The sequence below is a fragment of the Leuresthes tenuis genome, unplaced genomic scaffold, assembly GCF_036924035.1.
Source record: "Leuresthes tenuis unplaced genomic scaffold, fLeuTen1.0.hap1 SCAF_4, whole genome shotgun sequence".
In the NCBI taxonomy this organism is placed as follows: Eukaryota; Metazoa; Chordata; class Actinopteri; order Atheriniformes; family Atherinopsidae; genus Leuresthes; species Leuresthes tenuis.
This window is the reverse complement of record NW_027325358.1, coordinates 6,836,808-6,857,866: the sequence shown is the minus strand read 5'-3', so window position 1 is coordinate 6,857,866 and position 21,059 is coordinate 6,836,808. Positions and strand designations below refer to the sequence as shown.

The 21,059-nt window shown below is 39.8% G+C and overlaps 3 protein-coding genes across 7 annotated transcripts; 2 read left to right on the top strand and 1 right to left on the bottom strand.

Annotated features, from left to right (window-relative positions):
- Positions 1–3,338: 3,338 nt before the first annotated feature.
- Positions 3,339–4,337, top strand: cunh19orf53 (chromosome unknown C19orf53 homolog). The gene is made up of 3 exons (XM_072383753.1): positions 3,339–3,470; positions 3,967–4,022; positions 4,109–4,337. Exons 1-3 carry the CDS (start codon positions 3,380–3,382, stop codon positions 4,253–4,255), a joined length of 294 nt encoding a protein of 97 aa, XP_072239854.1. The 5' UTR covers positions 3,339–3,379; the 3' UTR covers positions 4,256–4,337.
- Positions 4,338–4,855: 518 nt separating this feature from the next.
- Positions 4,856–7,579, bottom strand: LOC140305424 (regulator of G-protein signaling 5). The gene is made up of 5 exons (XM_072384304.1): positions 7,301–7,579; positions 7,145–7,201; positions 7,014–7,066; positions 5,410–5,573; positions 4,856–5,299 (listed from the first exon to the last, which is right to left on the bottom strand). The coding sequence occupies exons 1-5, from the start codon at positions 7,342–7,344 to the stop codon at positions 5,132–5,134; spliced, it is 486 nt and encodes a 161-aa protein (XP_072240405.1). The 5' UTR covers positions 7,345–7,579; the 3' UTR covers positions 4,856–5,131.
- Positions 7,580–9,011: 1,432 nt separating this feature from the next.
- slc25a23a (solute carrier family 25 member 23a) lies at positions 9,012–20,767 on the top strand. 5 transcript variants are annotated; one of them, XM_072384302.1, is made up of 12 exons: positions 9,012–9,368; positions 11,940–12,168; positions 13,762–13,885; positions 13,994–14,081; positions 14,516–14,627; positions 14,763–14,921; positions 15,715–15,867; positions 16,712–16,825; positions 16,903–17,070; positions 17,152–17,299; positions 18,295–18,477; positions 18,857–20,767. In XM_072384302.1, the coding sequence occupies exons 2-12, from the start codon at positions 11,974–11,976 to the stop codon at positions 18,865–18,867; spliced, it is 1,455 nt and encodes a 484-aa protein (XP_072240403.1). In that variant the 5' UTR covers positions 9,012–9,368; positions 11,940–11,973; the 3' UTR covers positions 18,868–20,767. The 5 variants fall into 5 exon arrangements, with proteins under 5 accessions (XP_072240403.1, XP_072240402.1, XP_072240400.1 ...); XM_072384301.1 differs by having other exon boundaries at positions 11,958–12,168; positions 18,295–20,767; XM_072384299.1 differs by having other exon boundaries at positions 18,295–20,767.
- The last annotated feature ends 292 nt before the right edge of the window (positions 20,768–21,059 follow it).

Below are 21,059 nucleotides of genomic sequence, written 5' to 3'. Positions count from 1 at the left end.
AAAGAATAAGAAAAGAGGAAAACCTCGATAAAATAATGAAAAGCAAAAAGTGCTACGTGATTCCACGTGCAGCCATCTGCCATCAGAAACTCACACTGTTGCTCTCAATCTTTTCTGAATGAGTAAGAAACATCAATATGGCTGCAGGGTCACGTGAAAACTCTTGAATCAGGTCAGAGGGACGCTTTTCAAAGGCTTGTGGTTGCTTCCTGTTACTATCTGGCAGTTTTTATTTGGAAAGCACTGCAAACGTAAGCCAACAGAAGCTTATCTGTTTGGACTTTAGTGTAAAATAACGAGATTATGCTGCACATATCCTCATTATAGACATCAAGCATGTTTTACTTTAAAGGTCAGCATGTTCCTGGGCCAATTGTCTTATTTTGACACTCTAACATACTTCCAGTTATCCTGTAGGGGGGGCATTTGACAACTCCACAAATTCCAATTCCTTCCTCCAAGACTACCATAAAGTACCTACATTTTGGCCTTTTTTTCCTTAAGTTCGACCCAGTTTAATGCTCCAAATGAGCTCAGATTAGACGGCTAGAAACTAGCTGTAACTGAGTCGAGATCCGCAGTGGTGGAAAGGTTTTCTCTCGTTTCATTTAAACATCACATCATGAAATAACGATATGCTAAAGACAGGCCATAACCAACAGAACAAATGCAGTTTGATGTTTTCACTCCACAGGACCGCAGTGAGGTCCAGAGGGGGAAAGAAAATCGGTGTCTGTGATAATCGCAGCGTCCACCTCTGAACTGTCCATATTCTTAAAATCAACTTTTCTCACTTTAATCTTCATCATTTCTCACCCATTAAACCTCAGCTCACAAAGATGCCAGTAGGTCACACGAGAGCAGAAAAGACACGTGTTTTTAAATCCTTTTTTTTTTTCTTTTGTACAGTTAAAGACGTCGAATATTTTGGGGCAGTTTTAGTCAACGCTCCCTACATATGTAGCAACTTTGCGGCTGTTAGATCTGCCACATATTTTGAATTTTTCCCCTCTTTTGAATCTTTAAGAGTGATGCGATTTTTGTTTGTCTGTACATCATCATTATAACTATCTGGCTGTGGTTTGTTGTTTTAATTCCATGACATTGTGATTCCTAGTGATTAGGCCATTAGAACACCACAGTGGGGAGGCCTCCTCAACCATACACACTACCTCTCCGTCTGCCTGCACAGACTCCAAAGCCGAAACCCACGAACACAAGCTCTCGATGTGCCAGGCTGCAGCAGAGCAGACTGATTTCAGAACATAAATCTGGACTAATATCCTCCACATCTTATAAATGTTTGTGTCTCGAACCCAAAGTGACAGATATTGTGTGGCGGCGCTTTTAGTTGGCGATATGAGTTTAGATTTTAGGTAGCAGCTGAATTACTTGTACTTTATGCAACGTTTTTGCACCATGTTTTGAAGCAGCTGCAATACAGCAGTGTATTTAAGATGTTACACCAACCGCTCAAAATATGGGTGTTGATCAGGTGCCAAAATCCAGAGCCGCCACATAGATTCCACATTTTTTTGGTTTAATCAAAGCAGGTGCTTGTGTATTAAAAACGATCTGTGTGGCCAGCAGTTATCATGGAAGGAGTGTTGTTCAGATGGCCTCTTTAGGTGCAAGTATGTTATTGTTGTTATTGATAATCACTTGATCTTGGTTTCATTTTTGTAACATGTGAAAATGGTTCAAAACTGGACTTTTTGAAATATATATACGTATATGAATATAATGCTGTAAAATGCAGTCATGAATTAAGAGATTTCTCTTTCACATCAATCCAGAATAAAGACAATAAAACCACAGAGAAATTATGTTGGTGTAGATTCTCTGTCATCCAGGTAAGGTCACATGAGTCAGTGACCCAAGCACTGCGGGTCATTTAGGTCATTTTCAGCAGTGAGTTGTTGACCATTATATTGGTCATCAGATTCAAGGTGCGAACGGTTGTAAATCCGCCTTGGGAGGAGGGTCGAGGCTGCATTGTAAGTGTTGGATTGGTGATATCTGATGTCACAACATAAATGACTCCATTCAAACCACCCGTCTATGTCCAGGATGTGTACATTACTGTACGCTAAAATGTGCCCCGTGGATCGGAGAGGCTTGATTTGAGGAGCCGGCTCTCCTGTGTCCTGCTGTGTGCTTGTGATGACTTTTGGTTTAGTCTGTGCACTCTTTACTGCTCTGCATACAACATTGTTCACTTTGTGTTTGGTTGTCCTCCAAGTGAACCAGTCTCTGTCTGAGGGTGTTATTGGGGTTTGGTGTCTTTGGAGAAGTTTATCAGACATACGCTACATATGGGAACCCTCAATTACAATGTTCTTACGCCTGTTCTTCTTTTACTGTCTGTTGGATGCTGTGTTGTTCTTACAGATTGCAGAACAAAGGCCCAGTTCAGGCATCTACAAGTTTGAAGTGCTTCCTTGATGTATTTTTGTTCATTTTCTTTTCCCCTCAACATTTGTAGGGACATTCCCAGCCCTGATGATGCCAAGTTTGTGTTTAATGGGTGGTGTGAGTCAATAACCTGGTACTAGTGAGGGTTTTTGTATACCTCAGTGTTAAGACTTACATCCTCCTCAGTGTGTTTGTCTTTCCCATCCACCCTTGTGAACTTGATGTTGCTGTCCACTAAGTTTATGTGTTCGGTAAGGCCTCATTTTCTTGAGTTGGGGTTTTGACTCCGGTGTCATCCACGTCTCAAACTAAACAACCTCCCCACAAGCACATGGCGTCACACAGGAGAGCCAGCTCTTTGACTCCAAGAGTTTTTGGGATCTGAGGGGGCTTCTTTTGCCCCAAATATGCTGTTTTCATGCTCAAATTGAGGAGGTGGACAGTTGTTTGACATCTAAATCACTTTGACATGACTTGCACCACATTTACATTACAATATGTCCATATGTTACTGATTAAAATAGCAGGGAGCAATGGCAGTCCAATTTCTTGCCAAGTATACCTCAAAATATAGATTTAGAAGTTGGTTAATTAATTAATTAATTACAGGATAAAAAAAAGAAATGCCAGAATCTTAATCCACAGTTACATTTCTGAAAGTCTTGGATAGTTTTTCAGATCTTGACACAATTCTGTAGCTCAGAACAGCAACTCATAGATGTAAGGTGATAATATAAGACGAACCTGAACTAAAAATAATTAAACATTTACCCCATTAATATGTTCAAATCCCTGGTAGTTAATGTTCATTAAAACCAGTTCTGTGGATTTGTGACTTCCCGTTTCACGGCTAAATCTGATTAACCAGCAGGTGGCACCAGCGACAAAAAATAAAGATGCAGAACCACTTTTTTATGCGACGAAGAAGAACGAGGAGGACTTCCTGTGTTTCCTTGAAGTGAAAATGGCACAAGGTGCACAGAAATTTAAAGCTCAACGTCCAGGAGCGGCCAAGAAACATCAGCAAAACAAACAGAAAGGGCTGAAGAAAGGAGGTAAATTTCTACCAGTTATTTTCATACCAGTTAGAAAAAGGAGCGTGAACTGACCGACTTGTAGTCGATCAGCTCAAACGTGACTAAACACGTTGTCTTACTGTTGAAATGCGTCAGTCAGATGTAAGACTGAGACTTATTGTCACTTCTAAAACAAAGTCCATCATGACATACGAAAACAAATTCAATTCTTACTATTTGTCCCTTTATAGGAAAACTGAAAATACGGTGAGAGAAACATTTGTAATGATGACACAGTTGTGTTGATTTTCCGAACACGCTGATTACCATCAACATAGAAAAAGCACCAGTCAAACTCGAATTTGTTGAAACTGTGATTAAAAATGACACCTCTTTAAGTGCCTTCCAACTTGATATTTTATCTGTGTAGAATGAATATAGTCATGATTGTGAGAAGAGAAGCCATTACATTTCTTGTAAGTTCAGTACCATTGTTCAAATTATATTCTTGTTTTGTTTTTTTTTTTCCGTAAAGGAAGGATTATTGCTCCCAAAAAGGCTCAAGTTGTTCAGCAACAGAAGCTGAAGAAGGTGAGATCAAGCTTTGATCTTTCAAAAGTGTGCTTGACTGATACTTTGAATCTCAGATTTACCTTTTACTCTGCTGTTCTCTGAAGGGTCTTGAGGTCGCCATTAGAAACAAGATTGAGCAGGAGGTGACCCAGAAGGCCAGCTCCTCGCTCCATAAACCACTGAGTGTGATTAAAGGGCCTGAGAAAAAAGGAAAACCTGTAGCTGCCCGTCCTGGAACCAGCTCCAAATAAGACCATGTGCTATAACAATGGACATTACATAAACCACCACAGAGGCCGTCACATGACTTTATACTTTATGTGAAGATTAAAGACACACAAGAAATCACATTGTTTTTGAAACTCCACTTTGAATAAGGCTCTGTCATCTTGTTCAGCTGGCATACAGTTTTTTTTATGATGCATCCCTGGAACAGCCATGTTAGGAGAAACACCCTGTGGTCGTGGAAAAGGTGTTATTCTGTTTCAGAAGGGTCAAATTATTGGTCTGCATCAGGCAAACAAAACCACAGAGACTGCATACGAGCGCAATAATCAAGTAATGGAGATCAGATATTGACATCCTTAATGGTAATGTAGCGTTTTGCTTTAGTCTCTGTGACTTTGCACTAAAAATCTAAGTTGAAGCTTTTTAACTGAGGTGTGTTTTTCCCTTTTTTTTTTTGTCCTGAATAAAAAAAAAACAACAACAAAAGATGAGGGTCTGACTTTTATTTTTTAAACCCATCACATGTACCAACAGAGCAGCTCAGTGTTGAGGCCTAACACTGATTTAATCCGACTCCTTAAGACTCATGCAGCACTAACTCTAATAAATTCCACAAAATAATCTCTCTTTCATGAGGTATTTATTTAAATATTTGTGAGAGTCATTCATAGCTTACATGGTTCAGACGTGCAGTGTTGCCACATCTACATTTAAGTGTAATTACTATGAGGTTCCTATGTGAGCATGCAGCAGACCGTGCTTTAGTACACCACTACCTTATGGTTGGTTTGACTAAACAAGCTGTTGAAATAAGTGATAAAATACAATCAACATGTCAAGCAGAACAGATTCATCAGCAACTCCTCTCTGAAGCAGATCTCTGGTAATAAACAGCAGGTTTAGAAAGCCTTAACTGCCTCCATGCAGTGATGAGAGCGAAGGAAACGAGGGAAGGAGTCCTTGGCCATCAGACTGTAGATCCTCTGCTGTGCTTTGTTGAATGTGTCAGTGCACGGAGTGTCCATCACACTGAGGAGAGCCTCGCGGGTCTCAGCATCCAGATTCACCTACAGCAGGTAAAACAGAAAATCAGAAGAAGTTTTGTTCCTCATCCTCTCACTTGTTGATAATTCATAAATGTCCCTCAGCCTAAATGCTGGGTTCCAACCCCACTAACCTCCAGTGGGGCGTCGGGGTTGATAAACTGGTTGTAGATGCTGATGGCCTTGATCTTCTGCAGGTTTGTAGGGGAAACCCTGTATTCCTCACAGGCCAGCCAGAACTCAAGGTTCTCCTCACTGAACTCTGTACGCAGGAAACCTCGAAACGCCTGAAGGCCACCTGAGAGTCAATCAAATACACAGGAGAGCAAGCCAGAGAAAATAAGCTTGAGAATAGTTTAGACTTTTCATGCCTGATGAGCCAGTTCAGCCCTAAAAGGAACTCCTCCACATGACTCTGACATGGGAAATTTAAGCATGAGCTAAACGTTAGCAATGATAAAACCGTTTAATGTGAATACTTTTTCAGCAGGCTGCAAGTACTATGTGAAAAATGTAGTCTTTATGGGGAAGATTTGAATAAATTTTGGTTTTATGGATACAGATTTTACCCCTAAAGTGAAAATTTAAATGTTTAAATGTAGAATATAATAATAATTCAAGTAGAGAAGACTCAGATGGTGGAATTTAAGTACAAAGTTGAGGTACTTTACTTTTCCAATACAATTCAACTTTACACTTCTATTCCACTACATCTCAGAGGCAGATTTGGATCCTTTGAACCATGGAACATGGACAACTTTACACATCCATGCAGTGATACCTTTTATCCTCAACATTCAACACACAAAACAAGGTATTTTACCACAGAATAGCTGTAGATTTCTTATAATCTCAATTCTTACATTGACATTTGCCAATAATGGTCTTAGTTAGATAAATGTATCTGGTTAAATCACATTAGCCACAATCTAATCGAATTAAAAGTGTAATTTACAATGCATTTTTATAAATATTGTAAAATAGTTTAAAGTAGAGGTTTTTCAGAGTGTGAGGTAGGCTTCAGGGGAGGATCGGTGAGAGAATATTACTTTAGTTATAAAAAAAGGAACAACCTTAGGATTGACCATTTAGGGATCTAGTAAATTCAGCAAAAGTGGAAAGGCAGCACTAACGAGGCGTCTCTTTCCAGCCTTTATCTAAAGGGAGGCTTACTGTCTCAGATTTTACAGTAAATACAGAAACAATCATTTTTATGCTTCATTTTTTTTAAATTTACACGGTCTCACTAATATTTACACTCGAACACAACTTGTATCTGAACAATCCAATATAATTTTACACCATCTCTCTGTTAAAATGCAAACTACATAAATGTTCAGTTACTGATGCGGTACTGTGTTCAATAAGTGCATTTCTCTGAGGAATTACTGTTTAAGTAAGGAAAAATCTGCACTTTCATGCAGTTATGGCAGGATTTGTCTCCTTGCATACCTATAAAAGGGGGACTAAAAGAAAAGGAGTGGGTCTTTTTCACAGAAGATGATTGGATAAATAGGATAAGAACTGATGTTATTAACAATATTAATAATGTGTCTGTGTCTTCTATTTAAGTCTCCGAATAAGCCAGACTGTGACAGCGAGTGAGGCAGCAGCTGAGGAAGTTAAACAGAAGTCAGCCCTCGTTTCCCAGTGTGACATCCAGACCTCCCACTTCATCTGCTGTGGAAGTAAAGAGCTGACTTTTTAAATCGTTTCAAAACTAAAATAAATGTCTTGCCTTTGTTGTTTAGGAGAGTTTCCAGGTCCTGAAGTATTTTTCCATCCTGAGTCCTGCGAAGAGACAGAAACGGTCAAAATGCAGCTTTGGATCCCCTGATTTATAATAAGCACACGTTTTAGCTGGTTTACTTTTGCTTGTGGTGGTTCTCAGCCAAGTGGCTTAGCTTCATCCGCATCCCTTTGGCCCTAAAACACAAAAAACACGTAAACTCGCACATGTATTTAACACTTAAAATGCAGCAATCTAAGAATAATTCAAACAGCACATCCAAGATAAATACTCACTTCTCCAGACATGAGGAGGGTAGGTGGGAAAGTCCTTTACACATTGTTTAAAAATCAGCCGAGGGAAAATGAACAAACCAAGATGTATTTTATAAGAGTAGACAACTTCTATCAGTCCACATCCCAATGTGCCGCTCTTATATACAGTTGTCCCCCTGTGTCCTATCTGATCTGTCAATCTGCTGCTGTGAGAGCGGCAGGTGTGACGCTGGGAGCTTGATAGAGATGAAAACAGCTCATTGAGAGGTGGTGTACATGTTCAGAGGCCATGTGGGCCGGTAAACAAAGACACAAAGGAAGTCGGTACGTATGAAAGGAAAATCAAAGAAAAACCGAGCGTGTATGTGTACGTTATTGGTCAAGGTACACTGACCGTCTTAAAAGTCTTTGATGCACAAAACATGGACGAGTCTGTGGAGTTTAATACAAGAGAATGAAGTGATGATGGAGGCGCAGGTGAACTGGCAGCATCATTCATCTGTGGAGAGTCTGAAAGCTGCTGAGCGGATCAGAGTGAGCTTGTTGATGATGGATCAGGTGGAGGCCTCTGTAGTTATACCACCACTGTTCCAATAAAGCCAACTATCTTGTAGTTATAGTTTGGGCCTTGCAGGAGGTTTGAGGGCAGGCGGTGGATTTTCTTCCTCAGTGTTCCTCACCTTTACGACCATTTCAATCTATTAACCATCTCTAGGTTTATATAATCACAGATGCAGGTTGACAGAAATTTACTACTGAATCATACAACTTTTATCATTCTCTTAAAAAGAAATCTTTTCCTGCAGATGTAGCCTTTAAGGCATCATTGAGATGGTTTTCTCTCATATCAAACTGGCTATTGGAGTCTATGCTGGATCTATCTTCTTACTCAGTTCAGTGTTCTCCTGTTAATTTGTATTACTTTTACGTCATTTTGTGTCTCCTCGTGGCTGTTCCGCATCATCTTTATTGAGTTTGCATGTATTTCTGGTCTTTTTCTAGTTATTTGGTGGTTGGTTTTAGTCTTTTTTCATCCTTTTGTGTCTCTGAGTGGTTTGTATGTGTGCTGTTTTAATTAATTCATCCATGTTTGTTTTGGATTTCATTTCAAACATGTTTGCATTGCTTTCTTGCCTGGTTCTGTCTCCCTGCAGTCACTACCTCTTTTTATTTTTCTTTGTGTGTGTGTGAGTCTTTGCAGTGGCTTGATGCATCAATTTGTAATAACTTTGCATCATCTTTTTAATTGGTTTGCTCAGTTTCTGGTCTTTTTTTATTCTCTCGTAGCCACAAGATGTTTTGGAAGCAGACCTCCCTGACTCTTTGGGCTTCTGCATCTATCAGTATTCATGCCTTCAAATGCTAGAATCTCCTCCAAGCTCACAACTTCTTCCCTTTTTTAACAGTTATGTGACAAATACTCACTGTCCCTTTTTGTCACTTGGATGCTGGAGCTTCACTGTGCAGATGTGCAGGAGCAACTGATTCACAGCCTCTGCTGAAGAGGAAAACCTTGTCAAAGCAGGATTTTGTGATTTTACTTAAGACTTCAAGCCAGTCATGAACTAGTCTGCAATAAGTGTGACAAGGAAAGAGAGGTTGCTCTTTGTGGTGTAGTAGGAGACATCTCTGAAATGTATGATATCTGTATTTTAGATTCAAGTAGACTAATAATTCAGGTTATTTTTCTAAAACTAAAAGCATGTTTCTAAAATCCCCCCTCAAAGCTCAATAAGGCAGTGTTCATCGAAGATTTAAGAAGTAGTAAATGCAGCCGTACATCATCCTCCACGGATCTGACGCTCGGTCGCCAGCAGGCTTCAGCAGCGGGCTGGCGGCTGCGTGTTTGTCGCTTCCTGCTTCGTCGATAAGAGTCGCTGAAAGAAACCCACTAAGACGGAGCGACCAGCTGTGAACGTGTTGACCTCCTGAAAGCTGCTGGATCCAGAGTGAACTACTCAATCGGTGTCAGATCCTGTTTTTGGACAGATTCTGGTCTGTTTTTCTGAGCTCCGGACCCGCTGGTGACTCAGTCACGAACATCTGCATCCGACCATGAACGGCGGGTCGGTCCGGAGATAAACCCACTGTGAGTGAGTCACACGAATTTGTCTCGTATGTTTTATTATTAGACTATAACAGCGTCCATAACTGTGAGGTGATGAGATTAAACGAGATTATCAACGTAGGGAAGCTCCTGTATCCACGACCAGCCTGCGTCAATAAGCACTATGAGCTGAAATGGTACCAATATATCGTCAATAACTAACCATTTTACCAATCACACCTTAAGGCTTCCCCTTTATATTTTGAGAATGAAAGAAACCAAACAGACCTGGAAAAATGGGGTTTTACCAATTGATTTAGATTATAAATTCAAATAAAGAGGAAGAATAGAGACTCTTAATAACACAAACCAGAATATGGGCTGTGATGTAAACTGGCCAAAAGAAGCAAACTTGTCACTTTCTGTTCAGTTTTATTTCTATATCACCAAATCACAATGTCATTTCAAGGCAATTCAAAGATACAGTCTCATTCAAGACAATTATAATCAAACTCGTTGCAATCCAGTCATAATGCAATAAAAAGGCAATTAAAATCCAAATTTGTCCAAATCATAGAAAGGCAAAAAAAAATGCCTTAAGGATCAATTCAAATTCCATTGAGGATTATTGTTGAATTGATACCCTGACTGCATCCCACTGTAATAGTCAACAAGCAAACATTTAATTCTCATCTAACAGTGCCCATTAATAAAGGTCATGTACTGAAAAGAGTAGAAAATATCACATTTAGAAGTTGTGTTGTTAGAATTTGAATAGAAAACAGATTAGTTAAAAGTAAAAGTCTCAACCTCACATCTGACGCACCATCAAATCCATAAAGTTAGAAGGAACAATGACAGATCACCTCCAAACATCTGACATCTAAGATCTACTTTGTGTTATTCAAGTATGGCGTCATCATGTAAAACCAAATGAACTGAACCCCACCTTAAGAGAAAACAGATGGGGAACCTCAGTGTCTGGCAAAATGATCACAGAATCTTATGAAATTAACCATTAAACTTTACAACAAATCATCAGCAGTTATTGTACGTATGAGACCTTCTTTTCCAGGAGTGGCCGCCCCAACAAATTCAGGCAAAGTCTACAGTCAGAAGAAGATCGGGTGAATTTGACCTGCATGAGTCGTCTGACAGGAAAAACAGCCTTTAACTTTAGAAGAGAGCTGTCAGGTCACAATAAGAGCAGGCGTGTTTGGTGCAGACAAAGACATTGTTTTTAGGAGAGGAACCTCATACCGCCTGTGGATGGTGGTGCAAACGTTGTGATTTCAGGTTTTGGAGTTTGTGTGGAATTCAAGTTCGCAGTAACACAATTAGAAATTAGAGTTGTTTGAAAAAGTTTTAGTTGAATATGTTTTATTGTATTTTCTCTCCCGTCACAGCTGAAGTCCTCTGATTTTAGAGAGTAATTCTGCCTAAAGAGACATTTATGCAGCTGCTCAGAAGGAGCTGTGTGAGATCACTTAAGATCTCTTAGTTAGATTTGATGCCAACATGAAAAGGAAAAGAAATCTGGAGATTTGGAGTTAAAAGAATTTGGTTTACTTTTAAAAGCATCTCCTCATCTCTGCTTGAGTCTACGTCATCTCCTAAAAGAAAATCAAAATGTTGGCGGCCAAGTTGCACTTTTGAGTCTTTTTAATAACCAAGGAGGAGGAATTTGGCAAAGAATGTCAGAACCAGGCAGGACACAGGACACAGATGCAGGATCTTTCAGTATAAGACAGTTTATTAAATAAACCTCTTATGGGTCTCCTGACAGAGAAAACAAGGGACTTTTAAATCCTAATACACTATCCTCAATAATTAGGCTTGAGGCTAGTGTAACTATAAAACTTAATGAAAATCAAACTCACTCCACACCAGGAGGAAAACGAAAGACTATAAAAGATTATCTTTAAACTCTACGCACTCGTCTAACAAGGGGGAACAAACAAATGACGCTCTCACGAAAACGGAGACACTATGAAACTTTACAGAAAACAAAACACTCTCCGTCTAATGGAGGCTCTATGAAATCACAAATCACTAAACGCAACCGCTCCTTTAACGGAGGTGCTATGAAACATAAACAAAGATCACTCCCAAATGGAGGAAACCAAAACAGACTATGAACTTTAAACTAATCTAAACTATGACTATGGTTCAAAACTTTACAAACAAAAGATCTCTCTGAAGGAGGAATGCTCAACTTCAAAGGACACTATGGAACACTGGAAACGGCTAGGATGACGAACTCTCATAAGATTGTAGCGACACACTGGCACAAGACAAGGAAAACGCAGACTATTTGAACACACGGGGAGCCAAGCGGAACAGGTGGAAACACTTGGGAATCAGGGAAGACAATCAGACATTTGACACGGGAGGAAGAGCAAGAGTCCTGAAACGAGAGGGAAGTTAATATTTCAAAATAAAACCGGAAATGACGAGGCAACACCTATTTAAAAACATAAAGTGTCAATGAATCCTGACAAAGAATAGTTTTTTTTTCAAGTTCCTGTTGCAATAATTACATCCAGTATGACCTCAAGTGTTTCACCATAGGATGATTATCATATAAATGTGTATCACCATTTTATGTCTTAGGTGTCTGGTCTGTGTCAGGGATAGGTGAGTCGTCATGGGGCCTCAGCGGACCTGGTTCCCAGTGGTGCAGTGCCAGGAAAGTGAACCCCCTTGTCAGGACCAGGACAGAGAGAAGCGCTGGGCTGAGCTTTTTGACCAGCTGGACCTCAACAAAGATGGACACATTGACATCCAGGAACTGCGGGCGGGGCTGGCAGGTCGTGGGCTCTCCAGAGGCTCCTTGGAAAGGGTAAGACGGCAGGTCACTTCACCTGTTTGTATGCAACGCAGTTCAGTCTGTGGTGTACGATAGATATTTATTGTCTACCATTTACACTAGAAGGGGTTTGAAAGCCTCACGACTTAGCGAAGTCAGAGATCCTCAACCTGGGAGTTCTCCAGAGGAGTGTGGGGAAAAGATAAAATCATATAAAAATAACACATTTTGTTCTGGGTTATACATTAAATCATCTTTATATGATATGTTTAGCATTAATTTGGATTTTTGTGAGCATCAAATTGTGCATGCGTGTTTCCATGCTGCAGTTTCATTGGCGTCAAAACTCAAAAAAAGTTTACAGAAGGCTAAACTAGATAAGCAGATACAGCTCTGGTACAGCTGTATTCATTCCTTATATTTGGTTAATAGAGAGTACTTTTACCCTACATCACAGAGGATCATTGACTAACTAGCTGGATCTGCATCTCTGCAATATCTAGAGGGAAAATATACTCCAAAATAAAGATTTACCATGTGTCAGGTTACTCATCACGGCTGGTCTTTGTAGTCAACAGTTAAGGTGTTTTTCAGGCTCTCTTCACCTTATAGAGGCTGTCTGTAGTAAGAGTCTTAAACTCTAACTTTGATTCCTGTGGTTTAACCTTTCATACTCATGCCTGTGTGAGTGAGTTTTGTTTAGAAAGCACAGCACCCTCTCCTCTCCTCTCCTCTTCACAGTTGGTGAAAGTAAATGCGTCTTTTCCCCTCTCTTCTTTAAGTAAAACCTCCCCAGTTCTTCTGATCTGCAGTTCGGGTTCTTGGCTGTTTATGCAACAGTAAAGAACACCAGCAGCATAACGTTGTATTGTGAATACACACAGACTGTCTCGCTCCTCTCTTCTGTTTGGTAAAAGGTGTTTGGGTCACCGTTTCTGCTTTTTTTTTCATCTCCGTTTGTTAGCTAATGTAACGTGATGTAAAAAGATAGTCAGAGGTCCATCTGCATACGTTATATATTTTAGACTTTATGTCATGATAAGAGTTGTTGTGTCTGTGTGTGTGTGCATATGTGTGTTCTGCACATGCAAAGGGCAGCATGCTGGCTATTTTGGTAGAAGGAGGCAACCTTTGTAAGCTGAGAAGACTAACCTTTCCCTGTGTCTTCCTCTTGGTCTCTTTTCACATATGGATAATTGTCCAGAGTGTTTTCTTCTTCTGTAATATTTCTTGCAGTTTTGTACCCATAATCCATTTGTTTTGGATAATATTACAGCTATGGGACACAGATATTCACACTTGAAAACGTCAGAAAATGAATTCTCATAAAAAATCATCACAAATGCAGCAGTTATCAGTGGGTCGGTTAATGTAAAACATGCTTTAAAGCAGTATAATAACACTTAGTAATGTATATCTCTGAAGACAAATGCTTCACGTTAACACAAAGTTAACCGTCCTCATCCACATCAGATGGACTGATTTAAGACTGCAGAGACCATAAAGTATTTGTTGAACTCGTTTACGACCTGCTTGCTAACCTACTGTATGTGTTTGGTCCCTGCCCAAAAGTCTGCCAAATGCCCAGCAGTTGTTTTTCAATGCCTTTCCTGTTTGTGCTGCCAGATGGTGAAGGCCGGGGACACCAACCAGGATGGAGTGCTGGACTTTGAGGAGTTCATCCAGTACCTTCGTGACCATGAAAAAAAGCTCAGACTCATGTTTCACCGCCTGGACAGGAACAATGACGGTCTGTGGCAGCTCACAGGCGACAGCTGAAAGAATAATTATTGGCACTTTGTTTCCTCCAACACATATTTTCTCTGTTGCGGACTGAGTGACTTGTGGGTGTTTACAGGTCAGATAGATGCAGCAGAGATTCAGGAGTGTCTCCGCTCCATCGGTGTGAACATTAGCAAGGCGGATGCCACCAGGATTTTGCTAAGGTCTGTTAGCCATGTTCATCGCATTTACTCCTCACACCATAGGTCCCTGTACGAACACAAGTACATTTATATTAATATAATTAACAAACCTGTTTTAGAAGCTTCATCCAGTTATTAGCAGCACCTGAAATGGGTGTAGATGTATTTGAGAACCCTAAATGCCTCAGTTTCAAAAACATCAGCGTCACCGGCTTATTGTTGTAAAGACGTTATTTCTTCATAATTTATATTAGAAGGTTTTTAAAATCTCATTCTAGAGACAAAAACTGAACTTATCCACTGAGTCCAAGGTTGTCTCTTGTAGTTGTGAAGCTGTTACTAATCTAGTGATGTATTTGATGCATTTTCAAGTAAGTAAGAAGTTAAATATAAAAGCCCAAACTTTAAGTTATTAAAACGTGACTTAGAGGATAATGATTCTGCTTTCTCTAAAGTATGGACAAGGACGGCACTATGACCATTGACTGGAATGAGTGGCGAGACTACTTCCTGTTTAACCCTCTCACTAACATGGAGGACGTGGCCCGCTTCTGGAAGCGTTCAATGGTGAGGTCTCACACGAACAAGAGCAGTGTTGTGTATCTCTGAATTGGTCAAACGTTAGTTAAGTGTTCTTCCAGCTGACTATAGTATAGTATGAATACTGCTCCTCATATTTAGTGCATATTGTGGCTTCAGTAGATGTTGGATACAGGGGAGCAGCTGTCAGTCCCAGATGATTTTTCAGAAGAGGAGAAGAAGTCTGGCTACGTGTGGCGGCAGCTGATGGCTGGAGCCATCGCTGGATCCGTGTCACGGACTGGGACCGCACCCTTGGACCGCCTCAAGGTCTTCCGACAGGTCAGTTTGGGACCAGTGGCGGAGCCAGAAATTTACTGTATACAATGTGGCCAGGCTGAGACCATCGCTTTCATTGGGATGTGACAGGATGTTACGCTTCTTTAGTGTTTTTCTGACTCATAGCTGTAGTATTCATACAGGGTATTTATTTATTTCAGTGAGTTTTTATTGACATATGTTGGCATGCAGAAGGATACCACGAGGATATGTAACCCTCAATTGATCAAAGTAAATTAGACATTTTCCATTTAAACTACAAATATAACAGAAGAATAATTCAACTCAGTTTTTATGATCTAATTATGATCTAAAATAAAACTTGTTGTAAAGCTTTATTTTAAAGAAGTTTTCATTCTGGTCTCTAAATCTGTTCAACTATTTTTACTTGATTTATATATTTGTTTTACTGTGTGGTTTATCCGTTTAGTTATTTATTTTATTTGAATTATTATTGTTGTTTCTAATGCTTCTTTTTATTGTTTCCACTGGTCTTAGCTTTATAACATATAAAGCTAAAAGTGCAAAATTAAATTAGCATTAAAAATGCTATAATGATAAAGTCTGAATGATTTAATGATAAAACAGGAGTTTCTAGATGCAACTCTAGCTCTATGAGAACACGAGTAGCTCCCTGAAGGACTTCACTACTGGTTATATAGGGTTGTCAGGCTGAAGTTTGTGTTCTCAGTGTGTTGCTCTCTGTGCATGAAAGCTCTGTCTTTAAGTTTGGTCAGTGGATTTGTGTGTCACGAACGTTCAGTAAGCTGTAAAGTTACTTTCTCTGCTCTGACAGGTGCACGGCTCCTCGGATTTTAAAGGGAATGCGCTCAGTGGTTTTCAGTTCATGCTGAAAGAGGGAGGACTATGGTCGCTGTGGAGGGGCAACGGAATCAACGTCCTGAAAATTGCACCAGAAACTGCGATCAAGTTCACAGCGTATGAACAGGTGGAGCCTTTTAAAACACGAGTGCATCTCTGACCTCTCATTGTCTCCTTTCCCCTTAATCTCAATTAGCTTTTAGCATCCATTTCCAATTGTAATGTGATTATCATTTGGACTTTTTCTCTCCAAATCATTGGCTGATCACATGAACAGTCAAACACATAATTAACCCAAAAGAAATATACTTATTTTCTTAATCAGATGGACAATACCACTGTCTTTTCCATATGCTAAATGTAAAGCTAATTTCCAGCTGCGGATTTATTTCTTGCAGTAAGCTAATGACACTTTGTAAAATACTGTAAATCTAATCGTTAAAATTTCCTAAATATAGATTACTAAGACCACAAAAATATTTAAAATACTACAAATAACAACAACACATGCCAACACAGACATAGAAACTCAGCAACAGGAGAGAGCTAAACTTTCCAATAAAGGTTTTAAGAGGAAATTTCAAAAAGGTCAGCAGGGCCTCTGGACTTAAAGTTCAAACAGATAGTTGTAAGAGACCACAAAGAACTTTAAAAGTCAAGAGTAAGATCTTAAAATGTGCTCTAAAGTGGAAGCTTTTTCACTTGGGACACTTTTCTCACGGTTCTTTCTGGACAGTCTTGAGACAAGTAAAGAGGTTGTTTCAATGGTGGAGGCGTCAGGATATAAAGGATATAAAGGCTTATAAGAGGATCTAATTTGCCTTAAAAACTTAAAAGAGATGCATATCTCACATCTGCACTTCAGCTATTAATACATCCATTGACCTGATTTGAACTATTTGTCTAGAATAATTGGACTTTCTAGATGACCTTTTTCTCTTTTTTTATTTTTGCCTCACAACTCTCCATAGATCAAGAGTAAGATGCGTGGCAGCAATGAAACAAGAACTCTGAGGGTTCATGAGAGGTTTCTTGCAGGCTCTTTGGCTGGAGCAACAGCTCAGACTGCCATCTATCCAATGGAGGTAATATCAGGGTAATTTACAGAAAATTATTAGCAGTTTCTGGGATTTCATGAAAATGTGCCATTCTTTCCCTTCAGGTGTTGAAGACCCGACTCACACTGAGAAAAACTGGACAATACTCAGGAATAGCAGACTGTGCCAAACAGATCCTACTGCGGGAAGGTCTCACAGCCTTCTACAAGGGCTACATACCCAACCTGCTGAGTATCGTCCCTTATGCTGGCATCGACCTGGCTGTCTATGAGGTAAATGAGACAGAAAAACATGCAGCTCTCAGTGTGGTGCATATCCTCCCACCGTTTACCGTCGACTCTATTGTTCCACAGACTCTGAAGTTTGCGTGGCTGAACAGGAACAGAGGCTTGGCCGACCCAGGGGTGATGGTGTTGGTCGGATGTGGTGCTGCTTCCAGCACTTGTGGGCAGCTGGCAAGTTACCCACTGGCGCTGATCCGCACACGAATGCAAGCACAAGGTCAGGATAACTGCGCTCATACCGATACATACGAATGCATGACAAATTAAAGAAGGATGTTGAGCCTCCAGGAATAGACCCGAGCAGCGTTCTTCACCTGATCTGAAGGTTTGAGGACAATCGTAGAAGCATAAAAATACGTTACACCACTATCTCCCATAGATGTTAAAGGGGAACTCCGGTATTTTTAAACCTAGACCTTATTTCTGCCGTGAAATACGTTTATCGACTCACCGAGAACAGTTTGGCGAAAATCGGCGTCCATCATAAGCTATTTAGATAACTCGCGATTGGCATGTATCCATATAACAGAGTGAACAGGGCAGGGACGATGCAGCCTCTAAATAAGGCATTATCTGTCTTTATTTCACCAATACTTTAAGAAGAATGAATGAACAAACGTGTACTATAGCTCTGTTAGCTCATAGGTGCTGTTATGTGGCTACTTGCGGCTATAGAAGAGCCAACAGAGGGATTTCTACACAGGCACTCTGCTGGGACCTAGGTCTAGGTTTAAAAATACCGGAGTTCCCCTTTAAAGTGAACTGAGATTTACGGAGGCTGTGAAGGCTGCAGCGTGTGATTTACATTATTACATTATTAGGAGATCATTGTATCATCTTAAAACTGAGTAAAGAGGTTCCAGAGTTATTGTTGCAGTCAAGTTTCAGTGAAAAGATTAATATTTCCATTCTGATATTCCTGCTGCTTCCCCATCAGGGCACCAAGGTCGTCCATTTTATCCACCAGTGATCATTTTGCTCCTGCTCTGCATCCCAGACACGGTCCTCAAATTAAAGTGCTGTAATCCCTAATCACTATAAGCGTATAGCTGTAACTTGAGTATGCTTTCATTAGCTAGAATAACATTTTTAAAAAAATCCTGTCAGTGTCCAAATACTGTTGGTCTGCTTATGGCAAAACAACAGTCAGTTGAGTTTTTACTACATTGAGAAAGTCTTTGTGGAACTTTCCCCTTTTTTTGTTCCCATCAGCTTCAGTGAAGGGAGCTCCCAAACTCTCCATGTTGTCCTTGCTTCGCAACGTTGTGACCCAGGAAGGCATCGCTGGACTTTATAGAGGAATTTCCCCCAACTTGCTGAAAATCGTCCCTGCTGTGAGCGTGTCCTACGTCGTCTATGAATACACGAGGATAATGCTGGGAGTGGAGATTGAGGGTAGGAGGGGAGCGAAAGGGAAGGGATAGTAAAACAGAGAGACGCTTTGTGGTGGGTTTTATCTGCAAGCACGTGCAGATCTGTTGTCACTGCATGAGGAAATGTGCTTCGACTGTGGATGGTCCAGAGATTCAGGATGAAGATAACAGAATAAGAGAAAAACAACACATAAATGCTGTGTTTTATAACACATAACCAGCCTCCACTTGAACTGACAGCTGCTGGAAACCAGAGTGTTATATTGCATTTTAAAGCATGTCAGCACTTATGTGGAAGCTAACCAACAAGCACCTTGCATCAAGACTTGCATGAACTTGCCAGAAAACGAGTTAAAACTGGAAGCCAACTTACATTCCTTCAGCATTATTTTCTCTACCAGGTGGTATATAGAGAAGACGGAGGGCTGAGAGTGAGAGGAACCTGAAGGTGAAACTCAGGATGTTAATAGAGATGTCTTAAACAAATTCTACAAACACTAAACTACAATAACAACCGTGACTGAAACCATTGCCTGGAGCAAACGGAGGATGATGAAAACAGGAGAAGACACACTAAACTGCCTCCATACTGGAAGTATTACTACTGAATAAAGCACACGCAAAGACTTTGAGTTTTACAGAGGAGAACCTGCCAAAAAAGCAATAAGAAGAATAACAAAGGGTTAAGATATCCTTTGTGTGTGTCAAGTGTTAACCAGCAGAGAAATGTGTGTTGTTTCAGTATTTTCATAAACGTTTGTAGTGGAGAATTAACTCTGTCATGATGACAGAATAAGAAATTATATTTAATTCTGTTGGCTATTTTCATTTGCAAAGAATTTTTGTCAGTCAAATCAATCAAATGAAAGCACTAATAAGACTTTTTTCCCCCATAAGTTCATTCATTATGTGGCTCTGGCTCTGTAGAATAAATCTCAAGTAAATATCTCAAATACAGTTTATAGTTTCCCATCAAAAAAGAGGCCTTTTTTATGATTTAAAAAAAAAAGATAATTTCCTACGATGGTCTTCAATAGAAATTAGACCAAAAATGTATTTGGAATTAATACTCTTTTGATTAAAAACTGTGATATCAGCTTAATTGTTTGAGTGAAACGTTGGAACAGCTTGAATGACTAAGAAAAGAGTCTATCCCTGGTTTAAAATATCACACATAACTCATTAACGCTGTAGCCCTTTTTACGTATGGGTTCTACCTTATTGACATGAAAAAGACATCTTCACATAAATAGATTATATTTTTAAATTACACCAACGCGCCAACCAAAGCACTGGAGCAGTTTTGATGGGACAGGCCCCTCAGTGGGAGTAACACTTTAATGTCTTCAATGAGACAAAAACTAAAGATACTTAGTTTAATTTATCTATTACTTCTGTGTCCATTTATTGTGATAATGATTAGAATCAATGCTTTGTTTCACAAATTTTTTGGGGAGACCCTTCATGGTAAAAGTATGACACAACATGTATTTTCTTTAGCATTATGTCACTATAACAAGTGATAGTGATGGCTCAGGAATAAGTTGCAGTATAGTTACTGAAAATTGTGTTGTTCCATATGATAGAGCAGGACATCCATCCGTTATCTTCAGCGTATCCAGGGTAACAGGTCTGCAAAGGCAACAGGTCCTGGCGGGAAACCCAGACATCCCGCTCTCCAGCGACACTGTCCAGCTACTCCTGGGGGCGTTTCCAGCCCAGACGGGCTATGAAATCCCTCCAGCATGTTCTGGGTCCGCCCTGGGGCCTCCTCCCAGTTGGACGTGGCTGAAAAACCTCCAAAGGGAGGCGACCAAGTGGCATCCTGATCAGATGCCTCAGCTGGACCACGTAGAGCAGGACATTAAGGGGTTTATTTGCCTTATAAGTCCCAGGCTGTTTAAGGTCTTTGTGCTTTTTGCCAAAATGAGATTGTGATTGTTTTTGCATTTCTTTGATCATATTTGAGAAATGAAGTAGCAAGCAACCAAATCATACTCTTTTTCCTCTAAGAGACATCCTGCTAAATCACTCAATAAAGCATTGAAATAAACATGAAGACGTTACATTACTGAGCTCTTCTGTTAAGGCATCTAAGGTGAAAGGTGGCGAAACTGTGGTTACTATCTAATGTGTTAAATTTAAATATAAACTCTTCCTGGATTATGTAATTATGGTATGTCAAGACCTGTATAGGACACAGATTTGGGTCTAATCTGGGCCACTTACAGCTCAGTTATGGTCCACATTTTGGCCAAACATTATTTGCTGAATGAGTGATTGTCTAATGATTAAAAAGGTCAGAGTACATTTACTATGCTTTATTTACTTTTTGTTTTATCATTATGTATGTAGGTTGTACAACTGTCTTCTTTCTTATTTCTCTTAAGCCTCTGGGGGTTTTGATCCAACCACATTTCATTGTACACCTAATATTTCACCTAATATATCTTGAACTCAACACAATGAATCTCAGATCCACATTATTGTGGAGTTCAAGCATAACATTTTCTATGTTCAAAAAAGTTCAAAAAAGTTAAAAAAGTTCTGGGTGATAAATAGCTGCACGCGAGCGATTTAAAACTTTGATTTATTTTTAGGCCT

Coding starts and splice junctions, on each gene's coding strand:
- cunh19orf53 (XM_072383753.1), top strand. CDS start 3,380: ATGGCACAAGGTGCACAGAAATTTAAAGCTCAACGTCCAGGAGCGGCC. Junction 3,471..3,966: donor GAAAGGGCTGAAGAAAGGAG/GTAAATTTCTAC, acceptor TTTTCCGTAAAG/GAAGGATTATTGCTCCCAAA. Junction 4,023..4,108: donor AGCAACAGAAGCTGAAGAAG/GTGAGATCAAGC, acceptor TGTTCTCTGAAG/GGTCTTGAGGTCGCCATTAG.
- LOC140305424 (XM_072384304.1), bottom strand. CDS start 7,344: ATGTGTAAAGGACTTTCCCACCTACCCTCCTCATGTCTGGAGAA. Junction 7,067..7,144: donor GAGAACCACCACAAGCAAAA/GTAAACCAGCTA, acceptor GTCTCTTCGCAG/GACTCAGGATGGAAAAATAC. Junction 5,574..7,013: donor AACTCTCCTAAACAACAAAG/GCAAGACATTTA, acceptor ATTGACTCTCAG/GTGGCCTTCAGGCGTTTCGA.
- slc25a23a (XM_072384301.1), top strand. CDS start 11,974: ATGGGGCCTCAGCGGACCTGGTTCCCAGTGGTGCAGTGCCAGGAAAGT. Junction 14,628..14,762: donor GCTTCTGGAAGCGTTCAATG/GTGAGGTCTCAC, acceptor TGGCTTCAGTAG/ATGTTGGATACAGGGGAGCA. Junction 14,922..15,714: donor GCCTCAAGGTCTTCCGACAG/GTCAGTTTGGGA, acceptor CTGCTCTGACAG/GTGCACGGCTCCTCGGATTT.